Below are 17,535 nucleotides of genomic sequence, written 5' to 3'. Positions count from 1 at the left end.
TTTACCGTTTGTCATTCAAGTTATCGTCCATAATACACACCGTTCCTGGTAAACACACCTCACCAGAAAGGAACTCAATAGGCCCGAGAACAGTTTTAAACATACACTGAGAAAAATAACCGGAGTTTGTTGATGCTTCATTGCCTTCTGTTCTCTCTCATGTGCTGGAAAGGAAACGTTTGCTAACGTAAGAGGACCCTATTTCTCAACCAAGTTTAAAACATCATGAACTATGACAATGACGACATCTCTGGTGGCTATATACTGTAGTACATTTGCAAGAAGACAAGCTATATACAAATTATATATATATATAAATATATATATATATATATATATATATACACACACATATATATATATATATATATTATCAAAAACCGTACACCGCTATTGAAAGTTTCTAACCCTGTTCAATGTTTATCAAACTAGTAATATTGAAACAGGAAAAAGACAACACTGCAGTCTGTGACACTGCAGCAATTCCCGCCCCCAGAATGAAATTAAAATGCTGCCTCCACTGCCGTCAGCCCACACTGCCGATTGAGTCTGCAGTCCAGCACAGGGAGATGTCTTGTGATAGCTCCCTCCTGGTGGGTGGGTTAAGCCAGTGTGTGGGGTGGTCAGTTATGACTCAGTTAAAGCGCTTATTCTGCAGATTATCCTGCAATAGTAGGCTAATCTAATCTGTTTTCATGAACCACAGCCCTGAGAAACAATATCCTGTTGAAGAAAGGACAGGTTTCTAGATGCTGCTTTATTAGCCAAGCATTCCTACATATATATTTATACATTATATTGAACTACATATGTGAGTATTAGGAACTACAATTCTGTTCAATCCTTCAAAATCAATGTTAGACTCATTTTTATAGTTTGATCTGAAAGAAAACAAGGCCTACTCTTTTCTTAATATCTATTGGTACTCTGAGAGTAGAATTACCAGGTTTTATTATTAACATACATGTAAAGCTATAGAGAGAAATTCACCACTACTAGAGTATAAGAACTAGCCCTGATACAGAGCCAGAGTTCTGGTTTTAGTTTTTAGCTGATATCAAGGTGACATTTTAAAAAGTGTTTTCTCATGAGAAACTATTTTAAAATGCTGCCAAACTGCTCAGGCAGTTTGAGGAAACAAGTTGAGTAATAATTGCAATTTCAAAAACCATGAGCTGCCGTTCTACTCAGACATCATTTGCCACAAGCGATCGCAGCGATAATGGGGGTACCGGGAAAACAATACCTAACAAAGTTCAATGTCTCTTAACACAGTTTTGTACTCTTTCTACATTGTGTCTAATTGTATAATACATTGATATGAGTGATGCAATAACACTGTACTGAGCTTATTTATCACATGTGTGAAATAATGGTATGTCCTGTTCCCTCTGCTGCACAAATGCAGTTTGGTTTTAACCACTTCAACTCCAGATGTAAAAATGAAACCCCTTCCCAGGTACCAGATTTTGAAAATAATAATAATAATAGTTTTCAAACCTGTAATTGCTATAAAATGTTAACATATGATGAATAAAACACAAATAAAATGACCTAAACTGTTTTTCATTAACCCTTTATGCTCCTGTGTACTACATACCCATAAAAACAAGTTTTTTTTCTTTTATTTTTTATTTTTTGTTTAATCAATGAAAACACAAATGCTGCTAATAACAATAACAATCAGTAAATGGTAATTATCAAATAAAAATCAAACAACATCAAAACGTCTGCAATTATCGAATTGCTCTGTGTCATTTATTGAAATGTTCAATACAACAGAATCCGGGGTTGCCTTCGCAACCACTGCATATTTTCCTTGTGTCCTTTCTTTTGTTTTCATTTTCGTAGCAGACCCTGCACCTTTTTTGCGGTCTCTGCTTCCCTTGTGTTGGAGCGATAGTCAGAAATGCGTGTACAGGGCTACTTTGTGCAGGCATTGTGATAGATCTGGCTGCCGCAGATGCCTGCTTTATTGCCTTGTACCCAGTACAAGGCAATAAAGTATTTTGTCACAGCACTGCCATGTCAAACCAAATACCTTCCCATTTGCAGCTGGCTTACCTGTAAAGTAGCTGCATGCTCTTTTGTTTGTACAGTCACAAAGGTAAGTGATTAGCTTTTCGGGAACAAAAGCCAAAAAGCACTCAGGTGGAGAACGTAAACTCTCAAGTTCCATGGCGAGGTGCACATCTGTGTAAACAGGTGCAAAATCAAATGATGGAGGACTGGCATCATGGTAGTGATCAGTAATAAACACCCAGTCCCCTGCTGTTCTTGGCTTCACATCCTCTTCATCATCATCGCTGAGTGATAACTCCGAACCATCTTCAAAATCTTCATCACTCCTGTTGGTCGCTCTCCACGTATGTTGCCATGTTTAGCTTTCGCTAAAAATTATATAAAACTACAACTAAATAAGTAAAACTAATAATAAAATAAAAAACAATAATATAAAACACTACATATATACATGTCAAAGCTAAATGTCTTCCTTCAATATCTCAGTCTTCTAAACACCTACAGGTAGACTGGAATTTCTACACGACACGCAATTGGATACAAATGTCACCTGACCCTCCCCCGACTTTCATTGCACATTCCATAGTACTAGCACTGCCTTAGAGAATGAACCTGAAATGCTAGACTGAGAAACCGATCATAGAATAGAATGGGAAACTTGACTTACGCACGTACGGTACTGTAAGTGGGTTTTCATTTGAAGTACGTGCGTACGTCATGGTGTTGAAGTGGTTAAACATTACGGTTTTACCGAAAACTGATTGGACTAAAAACAGCTGAAAGAGCAGATAAAAAACAATCATAAGTGACTTGTAGCTCTAATATGAAAAAGCATGAAACACATGTTTATGCTTTTTGGAACTCATGAAAGTGAATACAATTTTACCAAAATCAGGACCAAAGATTGTGTAATGCACAGATGTGCTGCTCTACACAGTGCTGGGACAAACACTCAAACAAAAACTGCTTGAAATGCAATCAGGTGACAAAATGACCAATCCTGATCGTAAATTAAAGAAGATTCGAATATCTGTTTTAATAAAAGAAATAAAAATAATTAAAAAAAATAATTTGAAACATGCGAGAGCCACAATCGTCCCAGCACTAACACTACACAGAAGTGCTCTATAATCCAGGACCTGTCATTAAAGTAGTTGTTTCCTGACTGTAAACAGGGTACGTGTGTATAGTATGGTCCTACACAACATGTTTAGAAAGAAGAGCCACCCAAGAAAATTACAAGTTTCCACTTAACAGGGAAGAATCATAAAACACAGCCTGCCACACTCAGCAATCCTCATTTGCTTTATTACCCAGGCTCCATTAAAAATACATCAAGTACAACCGACTCATAGCTTGACCTACAACTCACATTACGTGCCTTATAATTACACTCCAGATACTGTACAGGCACACAAACTAACATCACTTTCAAAACCATTAGGTCAGACAGGCTTTAATTAATGCTGAGAAAACGTACTGTTAAACAAGGATAGAAATCTACACAAATCCAAAATAGTATTTCCACTGGCAATGCACTTTGAAGAAAGCAGGCACAATACCAGACACATACAATGAAAGCGTTTTCACCACCCAAGACTTTTGTCCTTGCGGATAAAGCTTATTTCAATGTATAAATGTTATGTAGGAATAAAACATTTATGTCAAGGGTATTACAAAAACAACATCTGTATAACTATGTATGTATTCATTTACGTTGTCTGCAAAGACTTGCAAGCCAAAAACCAGCCAGGGATTAAAACCTATTTTAGAACGCGTAAACACATAATCTGGCTAGATGCTCTTGGCAAGCCATTAAATATAATAATTTTGTTAACCAGAAATCACTTTGAAACTGTCGCGCAAATTCTGGTGAAACACTAAATAAATGTAAGGTTTTTTGTCATTTGTAGCAAATACGAACATCTGATTTTTGTATCCGAATACATGTTAAAAAATATTCGTTTGGATATATTTGTCCGAGCACTAATATATATTAGTAAATCCATGAACACTTTGCTGCTGCTTTAGACAGCATTTGTTCAAATATTCGCAGCACTAATATAAAGACACTTTGGCTGATCTAATCTAATAGCTATGACAACAAAAACTGAAGAGCAGCTCCTGAACTCATAGTCAAAACACCTTAAAAAACATAATATTTGAGCAATGGCAATAAGAACCATTAACATCATAAACATGTAAGAGAACAGTAAACAAAATGTAATTTGAAGATACTTATTTACTCTTGCATATGATGAAGGTGTCCTGTCATACTGCAGACACAATGGGTTTTCAGACCAGTAAATAAAACTGCCTTTTGGCCATTATACCGGTTGTAGTTGTGGAAATAATAGTCATCACGTTGCAACAATTCATCGTGGTTACCTTCTCTACTTTGTGGTTAAAGTAAATAGGCCCAGTAAAATGTACAGCACGTGACACAGCAGAAATTTAAATGCAACTGAAAGCACTGAGATTTGAGCCACTGTAGTAGGCTGGAGGCTTATCACAATATGTTTCACATTTCTGCTGTCTTAATCCATCATGACCTGCTTGCAACCATATATGTGCTTTATTGAGGTGGTCATCTGCAAGTGTTTCCATTCCAGGAACCAACTCTTCACTGTTGACAGTACGGTACTATGTGTTGTGGTTGCCACAGCTGTAATTATCACAAGAGCACCATGCTCCTAGCTGTATACCCAAGTTCATGCAAGCTTATCTTGATAAGAATCGTATGGTACAATAGAGGCTTGTCTTGTGATATACTGTATACTGCACCATGGTTATACAGCTAAAGCCCCTTTCACACTGGCATGCTCTACTCGGGTCAGAACCTACCCAGGTCGGACCCGGTGTCTTGCGGGTCGGGTACGCGATTTCACACTGCTTTTGATAAAGCAGGGTTGACCTGCGTGACAGACGCAAGTACACAATACGGGGCATTGATACACGCAAGCAGCTTGTTATGGACGCTTCCATCCAAGCTTCTCTGTACAGAACCGTCGGCCCAAATGTTGATTAGAGCAAATGTTTCTTCATCCCTGTTGCAATCTGGCTCATGGTGTGTCTCAGGCAACAAAAATATGGCTAAACAGAAACGTTCCTTGCAGAAGTGAAACCTTCACGCAGGCATGGCTGCTTGTTATTTCGTCAGTTTATGAACAGCAATCATGAATTTTGACTCACTCAACCCGGGTCAAAGCGTGTCGACCCACATCCTGAGGTGGGTAGCCAGAACCTGGGTTGGGACCCCGGTAGGAGTGCCAGTGTGAAATGAGCTTAAGTGTCATGTTTATATTAACAAGCTTATTTTACTCATTATGTGGTTTGCAGCCTTTAGGGCTAAACAGGGGGGGAAAAAGGTCTCATGATTGCATGGTCTGGATCACAGGGTCTAATGAGTTTACTCATGTTAAATACAGCCTACAAGTCAACTGTACTTAGCCCTCCCACCACCAACTCCTTTACAAATGAGAAGCGATGGCAAGATCAGAGCTGTACGACTGTATACCAGCAATGCAGTCAAACACTGCAGCCAAGCATTGTGAAAAAAAAGTGCTAATGCTTTTAAAACCAGTGTTCTTACTTCCTTTTACAAATGTCGGATTCTGTGCAATGTCTCAGCAATTCCAGTTACCCAATGTTCAGCAAAAATATCTGCAGAAGTTTGTCACTTTTCCTTTGCCAGCTGATTTCTGTAACAGCATGTTTGGTAACCCTTAAAAGTTAAAAGTCATTATTCCTTACATGAACTAAACTAAATCCCCCTACAAGGCTTTACAAAAAACACATTAGTTTATCTTTGCCTAATATCTTTTCTTTATTAACACGACATCATAAATCAACTGGGGAATACAATTCTCAACTTTTTCTCAGGAGCATTCACCAGGACAAAGAGAATTCCGCTTAGAAAAATGACAGATCTTGAACCGTCCTGCTGAAATGCTGGTTCTGTGATGGAAACAAGAAAACTAGCACTGCTGCAGCACAGAGTTTGATCTGGATACCCTGCAATTTCAATAAATTCCTTTTCTCCTAGTGCTCGCTAGCAGACGAGAAATACATTTTCCAGGTGACTGTGTGAATAAAAAATATCAAAACAATTGGGACTAGGTTTAAAAATATGTGACACAACAATATGGGATGCAGCAAAGGCACAGTAATATGTATCCTGTAAACACTGCAGGGCATTCTTTAACAATTTAATACAGTTTGTTAGCAATTTTACTATCACAGCTTAGTATAGCAGTGGAGCTGTATAAACATCTCAAACCCCTACATCTTGCATTTGCGCTTATCTTCAGCCAGGGGCGCTCTTCTGACAAGTATATGGGCCAATATAGGAAATCAACAGGAAACCACAACTGCTTGAGTATAAGCTATTTGCGTGACTATACGGTAAAAGGAATGGGGAAAAAAGTATGGTGTGCATCTTATGCTGCAGTATGATATATTAAAATACCAGGGCTAACGCCTCATGCATCTGTTGCTGTATATAATTGGCACCTGCTGGCATGAACACATCAAGGAGAGAGGCTGGAAACGAACTCTACACTAATGACCAGCACAAATTCTTCACATTTTCCTCCAATCTACAGATAATGCGTAGCCTGTAGCCCGCTGTGAAAGACAAGAGGGTCTTTGTTCCTCTGCAGCCTGTGCTGATAAGAAGAACTGCACCGAGCCACACTGCACAGCATCCAGGATCCTGGCACCCTGTAACTCTATTAATCGAAATCTATCACACATTATTAATACATTACATTGCTGCAGATGCTTTGTTCTAATTGAAGGCTTGAACTACAAGTACTGTAGAGGTCAGCAAAAGCAATGTTCCAAAAAGCAGGTTATCAATTAACTTTTACCAGCCTGGATTTTTGAATTTCTACAAATGTTTGAACTGGGCTCTTGAGGGGTGGACATCAGATTGTATTGTACAGCACCCTGTACTACTACTACTACGCCTATGACGACTACTACTACGACTACTACAACTACAACGACTACATACATACTGTATAGATAATCTTAATGTCCTGAAATCTCAGTGCCAGGATTTCCATCTGACACAAATGGCTAAATCACAACAGTAACACTGCAGTGGACCATCAGTGGAACTCCTAAATTCTAACACACATGGTATCAGAAGAGGGTCATATTGAACCTTGTAGCCATACTAGGGGGAAAAGCTTGAGAAACTGCAAACGTCTTGTGCAAATACAGTATACCATGGTAACCCTACAATGCTAGTCCAGTGCTTGTGTTCTGGCCCTCAATTCAGAACAGCTAAAGTGCTGGTGTTTTTAATAGAATGTAAATAGGTTTGTAAAGGGTGTCTCCAGTTGTATATGAGATGTCACCTCATGTATTTTGAGAAAGTGAACTGCTTAAGCAAATCTTATAATTTTTTATTATAACTAAGGGTTTTTTTTTTTTTTTTTTTACTTCTTGCAGTTGTGCAACAGAGCTCAATGAACAGGATGACACCAGTACATTGAATAAGAGGTCTTGGAATGCTGACAAATACTTAACTAGCTGACTTGGTACATTTGACTTTTAAAATGAAGAGCTAGCTAATAGGATTTGATGTGGTTTTCAAAATGGGCTAAAGAAGAGTTAACTTCTGAAGTATAAAACACAAGAACAACTCATGTTGTTGGTTACCACATTTAAAATACACACAAAGATATTCAGGTGATCAACATAGGGTTTGTAAAATGTTTTATATTTTGCCTGTTTTGAAAATTCACAATGTACTGTACAGTAACTATAAAGAAAGAACACCCCAGGATTAAATAAGAACAATCCGACAGGTTTCACTGTAGTTTATAGATAGCATCAAAACTAGGGATGTTAGTTTCTGTTTATTTCCTGAAAGGTTTAAAAATGCAGTATTACACACATTTAAACCTGTAAACTTGAACATACTAGGAATGTTTGTAACCAGTCAGACAAACCATCACTTTATAAATTACTGCAACATAGATTTGTGTGCAAGACTGCATGTGTACAGCTTTCAACTGTACATGGAAACGTGAAGAAATATTGAAAATGAAATACTGTCCTACACTGAACACTTACTACAATGGAAACACTAAGGCCATCGCAGATATCTGATATGCATACTTCTGACAACATCGAAACGTTTAGGCAAAATTCTTGCTTAACACTTGACTATAGTTTAAAGTTTAAACTCTAACATTTTAACAGCACTAGTAGAACATTTTGAAATGTAAACTTAAATTCCTGATCGATGGCCATTTTTTTATCATTAGTTCAATATTGCTTTGCATTTTTTATGATTCAACATCAAAAAATGTAGCACGTGGCCACGCAGAATCTGATATGTATACAGAACATTGAGTGTACTTTGGTCACCAGTTTAGGAGTTTATGCAGACAACCTGCACCATTCATTCACGAAACAATTCTTTGTACTACAAAGCCGCTGTGCTAAGCAAGTATTAAAATCTGTGATACCTCTTGTTTGCAATAACAACATTATCACTGATCCACTTTTGTTCTGGTTCTTGGCTTTTCACACTTAAATGATGATTATGCAGATATACTCACGCCCTTTCACTGGTGTAAGGGTCCTACATAGATATGCTTTTTGAGGGCCCCATTATATCGACACACAGATCAAAGAAGAAAAAAAAAAAAAACAAATTCTGTAGCATTTACAAATACTAAAAGAAACCCAATGACAATAAATTCAATGACAAACATTTCACCTAGAAGTCTTTCTAAATGTCTTGAACACTGAAGACCCTGAGAAAGTGGCTGATGTCAGAAGCACCACCACATACTAAATGTGAAAGTCCAGGACATCAGTAACTGCAGCATGATAAGGCATTCAACAAAGACAGTTCTACAGAATTAAATGTTTATGTTGCTTCCTGGAACCCAATCGGCAATTCCTGTCCAATGGTCTCGCTGCAATGTGACCCACAGCACAGGAAATGTGCTTGGAAACAACAGTATAATTTATTGATCTGTAGAATATGTACATCCTGAAATAACACCCAACAAACAAAAACTAAAAGATGTTCATCTCAAAGAAAACAGGACCAGCGACAAGTTTACTTCAACACTAATAAGGATTGTATTACGGCTGGGACAATAATTACATTTTTTTTGTTGTTTTTTTCTTTATTACCCATTCTGACCATTGCTCAGTGTTAGGACTCATGTAAACCAAGGTGTCTCACACATTGCTTTGTCCAATGATGGTGCAGCCACATCCACACCTGTTAGAACAGCCATGTCAAGTTCAATACATTTGTATGGGTGTCAGAATAACACACAGGTCACAATATGCATTACATTAGAATTGTGTTATTGCTCAAAATAATGTAATTTATATCATATTTAGTAGTCATCCTTAGATAAAGCCATCTCGTTTCAAGGAGACCCTAATTCAAGGATAACGTTTTAAACTTTTGTAGCACTGCTAAATGATTTTATACAGCAGCTGCTGAATAGGCACATACACTTACCAAGAGCAGTTATCAAGGGGATGAACAGGTGCATGTGTTTTATTAAACACTGTATTTAGCGTGTGTGCAGCTATTCATAGATCAATGTGAAAAGCATTAAGATGCTGTAGCAACAACACGTGTTTGTACCTCTTCATACAGTATGTCATTATTGGGACCTTCAGTTAACACCAAACTTGAGGGCACCGGGAACACCCGATGGTGCGCGTCACTGGGGGAAAGACGGGTTGTTTTTTGCATTAAATGCGTTAAATTCGTGATATCTTATTGCTTTCCTCGATCTTCTAGCATACATATACTGTGCACATTATTATTCATAAAACAAAAATAAACAGAACTGCTCTTACATGCAGGGGCACTAATCAGTGACAGTTGCTACAAGTAGCCAGGTACTACAGTATAACCGCACTAACTCACCTCCTGGCTTCAACATGAAGTAACCACTTACTGTAGAAAAATCTTAAAGCTGTAAATATACTGAGCTGATACTGCAGCTAGCACTGCCGAGGCCTAGCAGAACTATGCCTACCACCACTTATTTAGGAGTATGAATAACATACTGCTCTATACAACAGGCTTTGTGGAATTTATATGATACTATTTTGTAGTCGGCTGTTTTTTTATATGTAAAACAGTGAGGGTCGCCTTAAAATTATGACAGGTTAGATTAATGCATGGCCAGAATAGGGGCAGCCAGGGACGTTAAATAAATAAGTTATTCGTTAATATTACCTGATTTTGTAATTTGGCAATGTGTGTTTCCTCTTGATAACTCTTTTCAGCTGGTTTACGATGATGGAGGTAAGTTGGGGCAGAGGTCTGCCTTCGAACTGCGACCTCACCTCGAAGTCGATGAGGGGGTCCTCCAGGAAGGAAAAGGACCAGTGAGAAAAGGGCAGGCGCGTGAACTGCAGTCTCAGCCGCCCGACTACACGGGTCATCTTGACGAACAAATACGCTGATTTACCGAACACCATTTCCACGTCAATAGCCAGGTGGAACCCCCCGTTATACTCCAGGTCCACCTCAAAATTGAGCTCCTCGGGCATGCCATCCTCGTCGCACGACACGGGTCGGATAAGTTTTGCAGTCTTGAACACGGGCAGAGAATTGCCTAAAGAGAAGTCCCGTAGACTGAGCCCCTCCAGCAGTCTCCCCGCTGTCTTGGTCTGCAGCAGCTCTTCAAATTCCACCTTGATCTTTTTTGTCACCCAGTGTCTGACCAAATGGGTGTCCCGCAGCTCTCGGAACAAAAACAAAAAGATTGCATTAAGGAAATTGCAGGTCTCTGATTTGGAAGAGGAGTGCAGAAAATCGGTTTGTGGCTGTGACGGCTGCTGCTGCTGCGGTTTGGGACTACTGCTACTGCTGATTGTACTAGAAGCACCGTCTTGTTGTCTGGAAGAGGTGCTGTCTTGCTGTTTCGCGGTTACCGTATTATCATGTTGATGGTGCCCTGATTCGGCAGGTTTGTTATTAAAATAATCCTTCAGTGCTGGCTCCCGCTCTGCTTTGACATATTGCACTGTCCTGGCCACTGGCTCAGGGCTCCTCCTGTACAGTAAAAGGAACTGTAACAGAAGCGTTATGAGTGCCCCTGTAAGTGCCGAAATCAATATTAAATAGATCATCGTAGACACCGCTTCCCCGTCGCTGTTTTTGCGTTAAAACGATGCCATGTTTTTTTCCCAGTTGCCGTGTTAACAAAAGCAAGTTCCACCTGGTCGCTCACAAAGCTGCCATATCATCTGCGCCTTTCCTGGGAATGCAGGCGACGCTGCTGATTGGACGTACGCATCGTGCGTCACGCTAAAACCTTACGTAGCCTCTGTAGTGTTGCCTGTGCGTGGTGACGAGGCTTGTTAGAGTGTGTTTAAACTCTTATACAGAACTCGCGCTGTACAGATTCTAGACAACTGTGAATCCGGGACCTGAACTCGCAAACCCAGCAGTTCGAGCTTCAGGTTATGTATCAATATCATCCAAAATCATATTTAGATCGATTTGGTGCTGTCAAATGTTAGCACGCACTGAGAACCACACTACCTGCACATTTATATGATACCTTAAAATCACCAAGTGTTGAAGATGCAAGTTATTTTTGCGCTAATGGTGACAGCTTTGAGCTACCACAAGATACAGACAGACAAGGGTTTTCTAGTTGCGTTTATACTGCGGTGAGATTTGATCCAATATCATTATTGTACAAGACTTTATACAAGAGCATACACTTTTTTTTGACAAAACTAAATATTTCAAATCAGTCTATACCAATCCTCTTTTATATGCTCCTATTCTGCCCAAACACACTTTAGTATTATTATTATTTGACCAATAGTTTGTACTGATCAATTATATTATTTCATATTATGTTACTTTGTCATTTCTAGACAGATCTACATAGCCATACATTTTGACACACTATTCATTTCAGTGTTATGCAATGAAATAAATGCTGATTTTGAGCTTCAGTTTATTTATATATTATTTATTTCTTAGCAGATACACTTATCCAGGGCGACTTACAATTGTTACAAGATATCACATTATTTTTACATACAATTACCCATTTATACAGTTGGGTTTTTACTGGAGCAATCTAGGTAAAGTACCTTGCTCAAGGGTACAGCAGCAGTGTCCCCCAGCTGGGATTAAACCCACGACCCTCCGGTCAAGAGTCCAGAGCCCTAACCACTACTCCACACTGCTGCCCATAGCCCATAGCCCATAGCTGCATTGAGTTGATCAGCTTGTTGAAAAGAAGATAAACTGATTCGTTGAGAAGAGTGGCAAAAAAATACCCTCCCCACACACGTGTGCAAAAAGCATGTGTGTGCTATTGCAAGCCATGTATGAACCATGATAAATCCAAAGGCTGTCCCAAATTATAATAAAGATACATGGTACTTGTGATCAAGGCTTTAATAATATACTGTTACTCCTTATTTTGGACTAACGGTGAAAACAAATATGTGCTGTCTTTATTACATAATTAAAAGTAAATTAAGTTCGTACCAATTATGATTGAGTATGTGGACCACAGTGTGTCAATACTGAAAACTGAAATACTGAAAACCTCTATTAATCTGTTGTGAGGGAAATATTTTCAAAATATTTTAGCATGTACAGTTTAATGTGATTTCTACAGTCAATCAAGAAGCATGCAGATGAACCCTTAACCATGTTAAATTTGCACAGAAATGCTGCAGTTTTTTAAATGCTTTCCCCATGGTTATATTATACATTTACAATAGTTTACCATTGTTTGGATTGTAATATGCTTTACCATACTTCTCTGTGCTTGATTACACTTTGTTATGCTTTTACATTGGGAAACTTATATAAGGATAAACATGGGTCAAGTTAAAACCAGTTTCTTGTACAATTCTGTGTTACTATGTGCTCATGATGTTACCTTCTAAAGTAATTGATGAGCATTGCTTGAAGGTTGAAGTGACATTTTATATCATCTACATTTTCCTGATATTAAATTTCTTACCACTTTAATTACCTTCTATATGTTTTTTATGATATTCTATTGTACTGCATTTGGATTGGAATTTGCCTTGCTTACTAACTATTCCAGCAACAACTGCGTCTGAAAAGATTCCTCAAGGCAGATTGTGGAGAAGAGAAGAGGGGAAGCATTTTAGCAGTGTACTGTGCACACTAAAGTTGAAATATTTTGAGCCTGTGCAACATTAATAAGCTTCCCCACCTCAGTGCCCCACAAAATGAGTCTTTTCAGAAGCAATTTTCACTGGAATAGTTAGTAAGCATGGGGAATAATATAGAAACAGTAATATAGAATATAATGCAGAACACCCATGAAAGGATATTGAACAGGTAGGAAATTAATTAGTAATATACAATCGTATCCCCTTAAGACCACTTTACTAGAGGGATGTCACTGTGTTTCACTTACAACTTAATTGCTTCAGATTGCTGAGATTTGTTGGAGTGGAGTTGTTAAAGTTATTAGCTCATACAAATCTATAAACCTTAATTGGCCCAAACTGCAATTGCAAACGACAGCATGTGTCTACATTTTAGCAGTGATTGAATAATTCTGGCGAATATATGCAGCAGATGGATGGTTAGGGTGTATGGAAGTGAGTAGACCATTTTACTCATGGTCCCTGAGCCAGAGATCATGAAAAAAATACAGCAGACACCAATACCTGTTATATAGTAATGATGCATTTTTATTAATCTATAAAATGTCAGTAAGTGTTATTTTACTGGCACTTATACTGAGTCGGCCATAAAGACTGACAGTGAGCACTGCAAAAAAAAACAACTCAAAAAGTAAAAACATTTTATTTAGCTGCAAATGTATCCCCCGTGTAACCATGGAATGATCACAAATCTGTCCAACTCCATCTTGTATTGTAGTAAAAAATCTCTGGACCCCCCATCCCTCTCCCATTCCTTTGTACTTAAAAATGTGTATTTAATATTTCTTTACTTAATACAGCTTGCCTGGATTTCTCAGTGACTTGTTTGATTGATAGCCTAGACAGTTTCCATCAACAGCAAAGGTTTTTCTGTCCATTTTATTTTCACTGATTAAAACCAATAATATAGGGAAGATAAATTAACCATGACAGCTCATGACACATGGCCAGTTTCCAGAAAAATTGTCATTTTTGTTTCCCTCTCATCACCCCCTACAAACCATTAGACAATGGGTTTGCTGGATATAAGACATGAATTTTGCAATCCTCGTCAGCTTTCCGCTTCCCTTTGATATTGATAGATTCTGGGTTGTAATGAATTAGAAAGCAGTCACATTATTTTAATGTTGGCTGTTAATTCTTGTGGGTGTGGGGGCATCAAAATCAATGAGTGTTGGACCCTCAAAGCAGGCAGCTTTCTTCAATGTTCTGTTTCAATATTTCTTGTATGAAAGACAATTCAAGCTGCCTGGATTTGGATATAAAGGAAAATAAACTATTGATAATTCCAAAAGGGTACATGCCACAAGAAAAATGAAAAGTTCATCTGCACAATAAGATATAAAAAAGATGCTGCTGATTAGAAAGGGTAAGAAGATGGAAACCTCAGAGACAGAGTGCAAGGGTTTCTGTGTGAAGTACTTGGGGTTTGTCTTCTTAACGTTTGGTTCTGCATTGCAAGCTGGTGGTTAACTCCAAACATCAGGGTAAATTCCCAGGCACATATTTAGGACAATTATTCTATCATTATGAAATCACAGTTATGGAATAAAACACCATGTAGATCACAAGCTTGGGGTGGGGACTATGAAACAATATCTAGCTCTGTTTACAAAATGATAAAGACGGTTTAGATCTTGCACAGTCTAGTAGTGCTTAACTATAATAAGCTGTGTGCTATTTTGAGGTTTATTAATTTATTGGTGACTTCAGTGCTCATGAAAGTTGATAGGCAATGGCACTGGCTGCAGTCATAGAGTTTCCCCTCACAGTGCTGAAGATCTCAATCTGACCTGAACATTGCCTGCTGTGTCATTTCCATAGCACCTATGTCTCCCCATTTTAGAATGTCCAATTATCCCCCTCCCCAAAGCAACAATTCCCCACAGCTCAGGAGAACTGAAGGTTCATTGGATGTCCTCTAATCCAAGCCAGTTTCCTCTTCTACACGCAGGAACTCGAGACTGGATGTCAGTGAGCTACCGGCCTCTGGAGGACAAAGGCCAGCCCTGCAGGTGTCCACCCGAGCTCACTAGGCGACTGGCCGGTAGGGTTCGCTGTAACGTGATTAGGAGAAACACTCCCTTCCGATTTGGCTTCCCGAAACCGCAGAAATGCCAGAGCCATTGCAATGCTCCCTACGGAATCCTCAGCGAAGACTGATGACTTCGCACAGCCAGGACACTAACCTGCGATCCCCTGACTGTATGACTCACCCTGCACACCACACACCCGTGCTTTACCAGGTGAGCCACTCAGGGCCCCTTTTGTATCCATATCTTAGTATTATAATCAGCACACCCAATGCCAAACTCCTACAGAACATAGTATACCCCATTTAGGTTGTGAAAATACAACCTGGCAGATACTGAAACTTGATGGAGATATGCACAATCACCTGGCACCTTGCCTCAAAGATACTTGAGATAATTTATAGGGTCTCTCAATTTCAGTACCTGGGGTTTTGGTTGGATTTCCTATTACAAGTTGTCGTGGTTTATTTCTACTGCCCCCTTTTACTTGTTATGATGTTTGCATTAATTCTCAAATATAACTCAAATATTGTTATTATTATTTATTTTTTATAAGTCAGTGTTAAGGTGCTTTAACCTGAGTTCAGGAGATGCTCTTCAGTTCTAGTTAATATCTTCTAACCCATGTAACACAGGCTAAATCAGCCAAGGAGTCTTTACAGAAGTAAAGGCCAGCGCCATCTAGTGATCAGCTACTTTGGATCAAGTTTCCTTTTGTTTTGCTGGCCATACACTGCTGTCCACAAGATGGTGCTGGAGTTTACTAATATAAAGACTTTATAACTAAACACAAAATTCAAGGTTTGTCAATGGAAACTTTTCTAGTGCTAAAAAGAGGTAAAACCATTGGATTCATTTTTTCTGGGTTATTTATTTATTTACTAGGTGATTTACTCATTGAGACTGAGGCCTCGTCTACAAGGGGGTCCTGGAAAGCACAGCACAAACAACACAATAAAAAGACATTTGTGGTTCAAACATAATTAGCAGCATGCAGAGATCAAAGAATTGAATAAATAAGACATGTATCTATGTGTTAATGTGGGCTGAAGGAGAAGCATTAGCAGGAGGTTCTAAGCAAATATGAGCCTTGTTTTGCACTCTTTTAACAGGCCTCAAAGCTGTCGTGTTGAATGACAGTACAGCACTTTTAAATAGGTGATGTGAAAACAAAACGCTTCATCCAAAGCTGCAGACAGTAGTGAGCCATGTGAGCCATGTGCGCTATGCTGCAATGCCCTGGCACCCGTTCAATGGCTCTCTCACTGCAGCTTGCTCTACAAACAATGCCAGCTGCTGCTGCCCAGTTTTTAGGTATGTGTTTTTCAAAGCAGGCCCAGGATGTTTATACCAGCAATGATGAAGCAGTATTTGAAACTTTAGCAGGAATGTAGGTAGGTCTAGCGCATGGTGTCAAACTTTTTAAAAGACAACTCTGCAGTTGAGAAGCAAATCAAAACAATGGGCCAGCAGTGTATGCTGCACATCTTGTGTCTTTAGTATAAATTAAAACCTCAAAACCAAAAGCACAGACACATTTAAATGAAGCTGTCATTAAAATATATCTATTCTCATTAAAATGTACAGCTATGGCCAATATTTTTGTATCACCCTAGAATTTAAGACTGAGACATAATTAAAAAAAAGAAAGAAAAAAAAAAAAACTACAAAATGATATCACAAAAGTCTACCGGAAGCCATAACAGTAGCACAGTATTTCATGTTAGATTTCAAAATGTAACATTTTTTAATGTGTTTCCGTTTTTTATTAAGTATATGAAAAACTACAAAGTGGTATGTAATTTCAATATGCTAAGGTAACATTATTCAGTAGGTTTCATTCGACTTCATGAAGCAAATTGGGTGATGCTAAACCGTTGACCATAGCTGTACTGTTACTAGTTATTTACTGTTTTATGATGTTTGCTGTCATTGAGAGTGGTTTTGGATTCTGTTACTCCAGTGTTGAGTTCTAATCATGTTCCTCTGTATCTGCCTTTATTAGGCTTTGAACATGCTTTGAGCTTGTCTGGAGAAGCCTAAGAGCTGGGATCTCCTCATTCCATTCAAATCATGTGACAATGTGACCTTTCAACCAGCCCCACTTACTCTCTGTCTAAATAAATGTAGTCTTTTCAGTGCCAGCACTTAGGATTCCCAGACAGGCTCAGAACAAGTTCAAAGCCATCTGAAGATACTTACTCTGTAAGCCTTAATTTCCTTATCTGGGCACTGAATTCAACTGTGTTCCCAAAATGCTTATGCAGTTTCTGTAAATGTTTCTGCTGTAGACTAGTTG

The 17,535-nt window shown here is 38.6% G+C and overlaps 1 protein-coding gene across 1 annotated transcript in view; it reads right to left on the bottom strand.

The window, feature by feature from the left end:
- pdzd8 (PDZ domain containing 8) overlaps window positions 1-11,460 on the bottom strand; it is a 79,547-nt gene extending 68,087 nt beyond the window's left edge. The window contains exon 1 of the mRNA XM_034031387.3: window positions 10,259-11,460. Within this exon, the coding sequence (XP_033887278.2) occupies window positions 10,259-11,157 (899 nt within the window). The 5' untranslated portion in view covers window positions 11,158-11,460. The remainder of the gene's footprint in view (window positions 1-10,258) is intronic.
- Between the last annotated feature and the right edge of the window lie 6,075 nt (window positions 11,461-17,535).

The sequence above is a fragment of the Acipenser ruthenus genome, chromosome 13, assembly GCF_902713425.1.
Source record: "Acipenser ruthenus chromosome 13, fAciRut3.2 maternal haplotype, whole genome shotgun sequence".
Classification (NCBI taxonomy): Eukaryota; Metazoa; Chordata; class Actinopteri; order Acipenseriformes; family Acipenseridae; genus Acipenser; species Acipenser ruthenus.
This window is presented reverse-complemented; position numbering and strand designations above follow the sequence as displayed.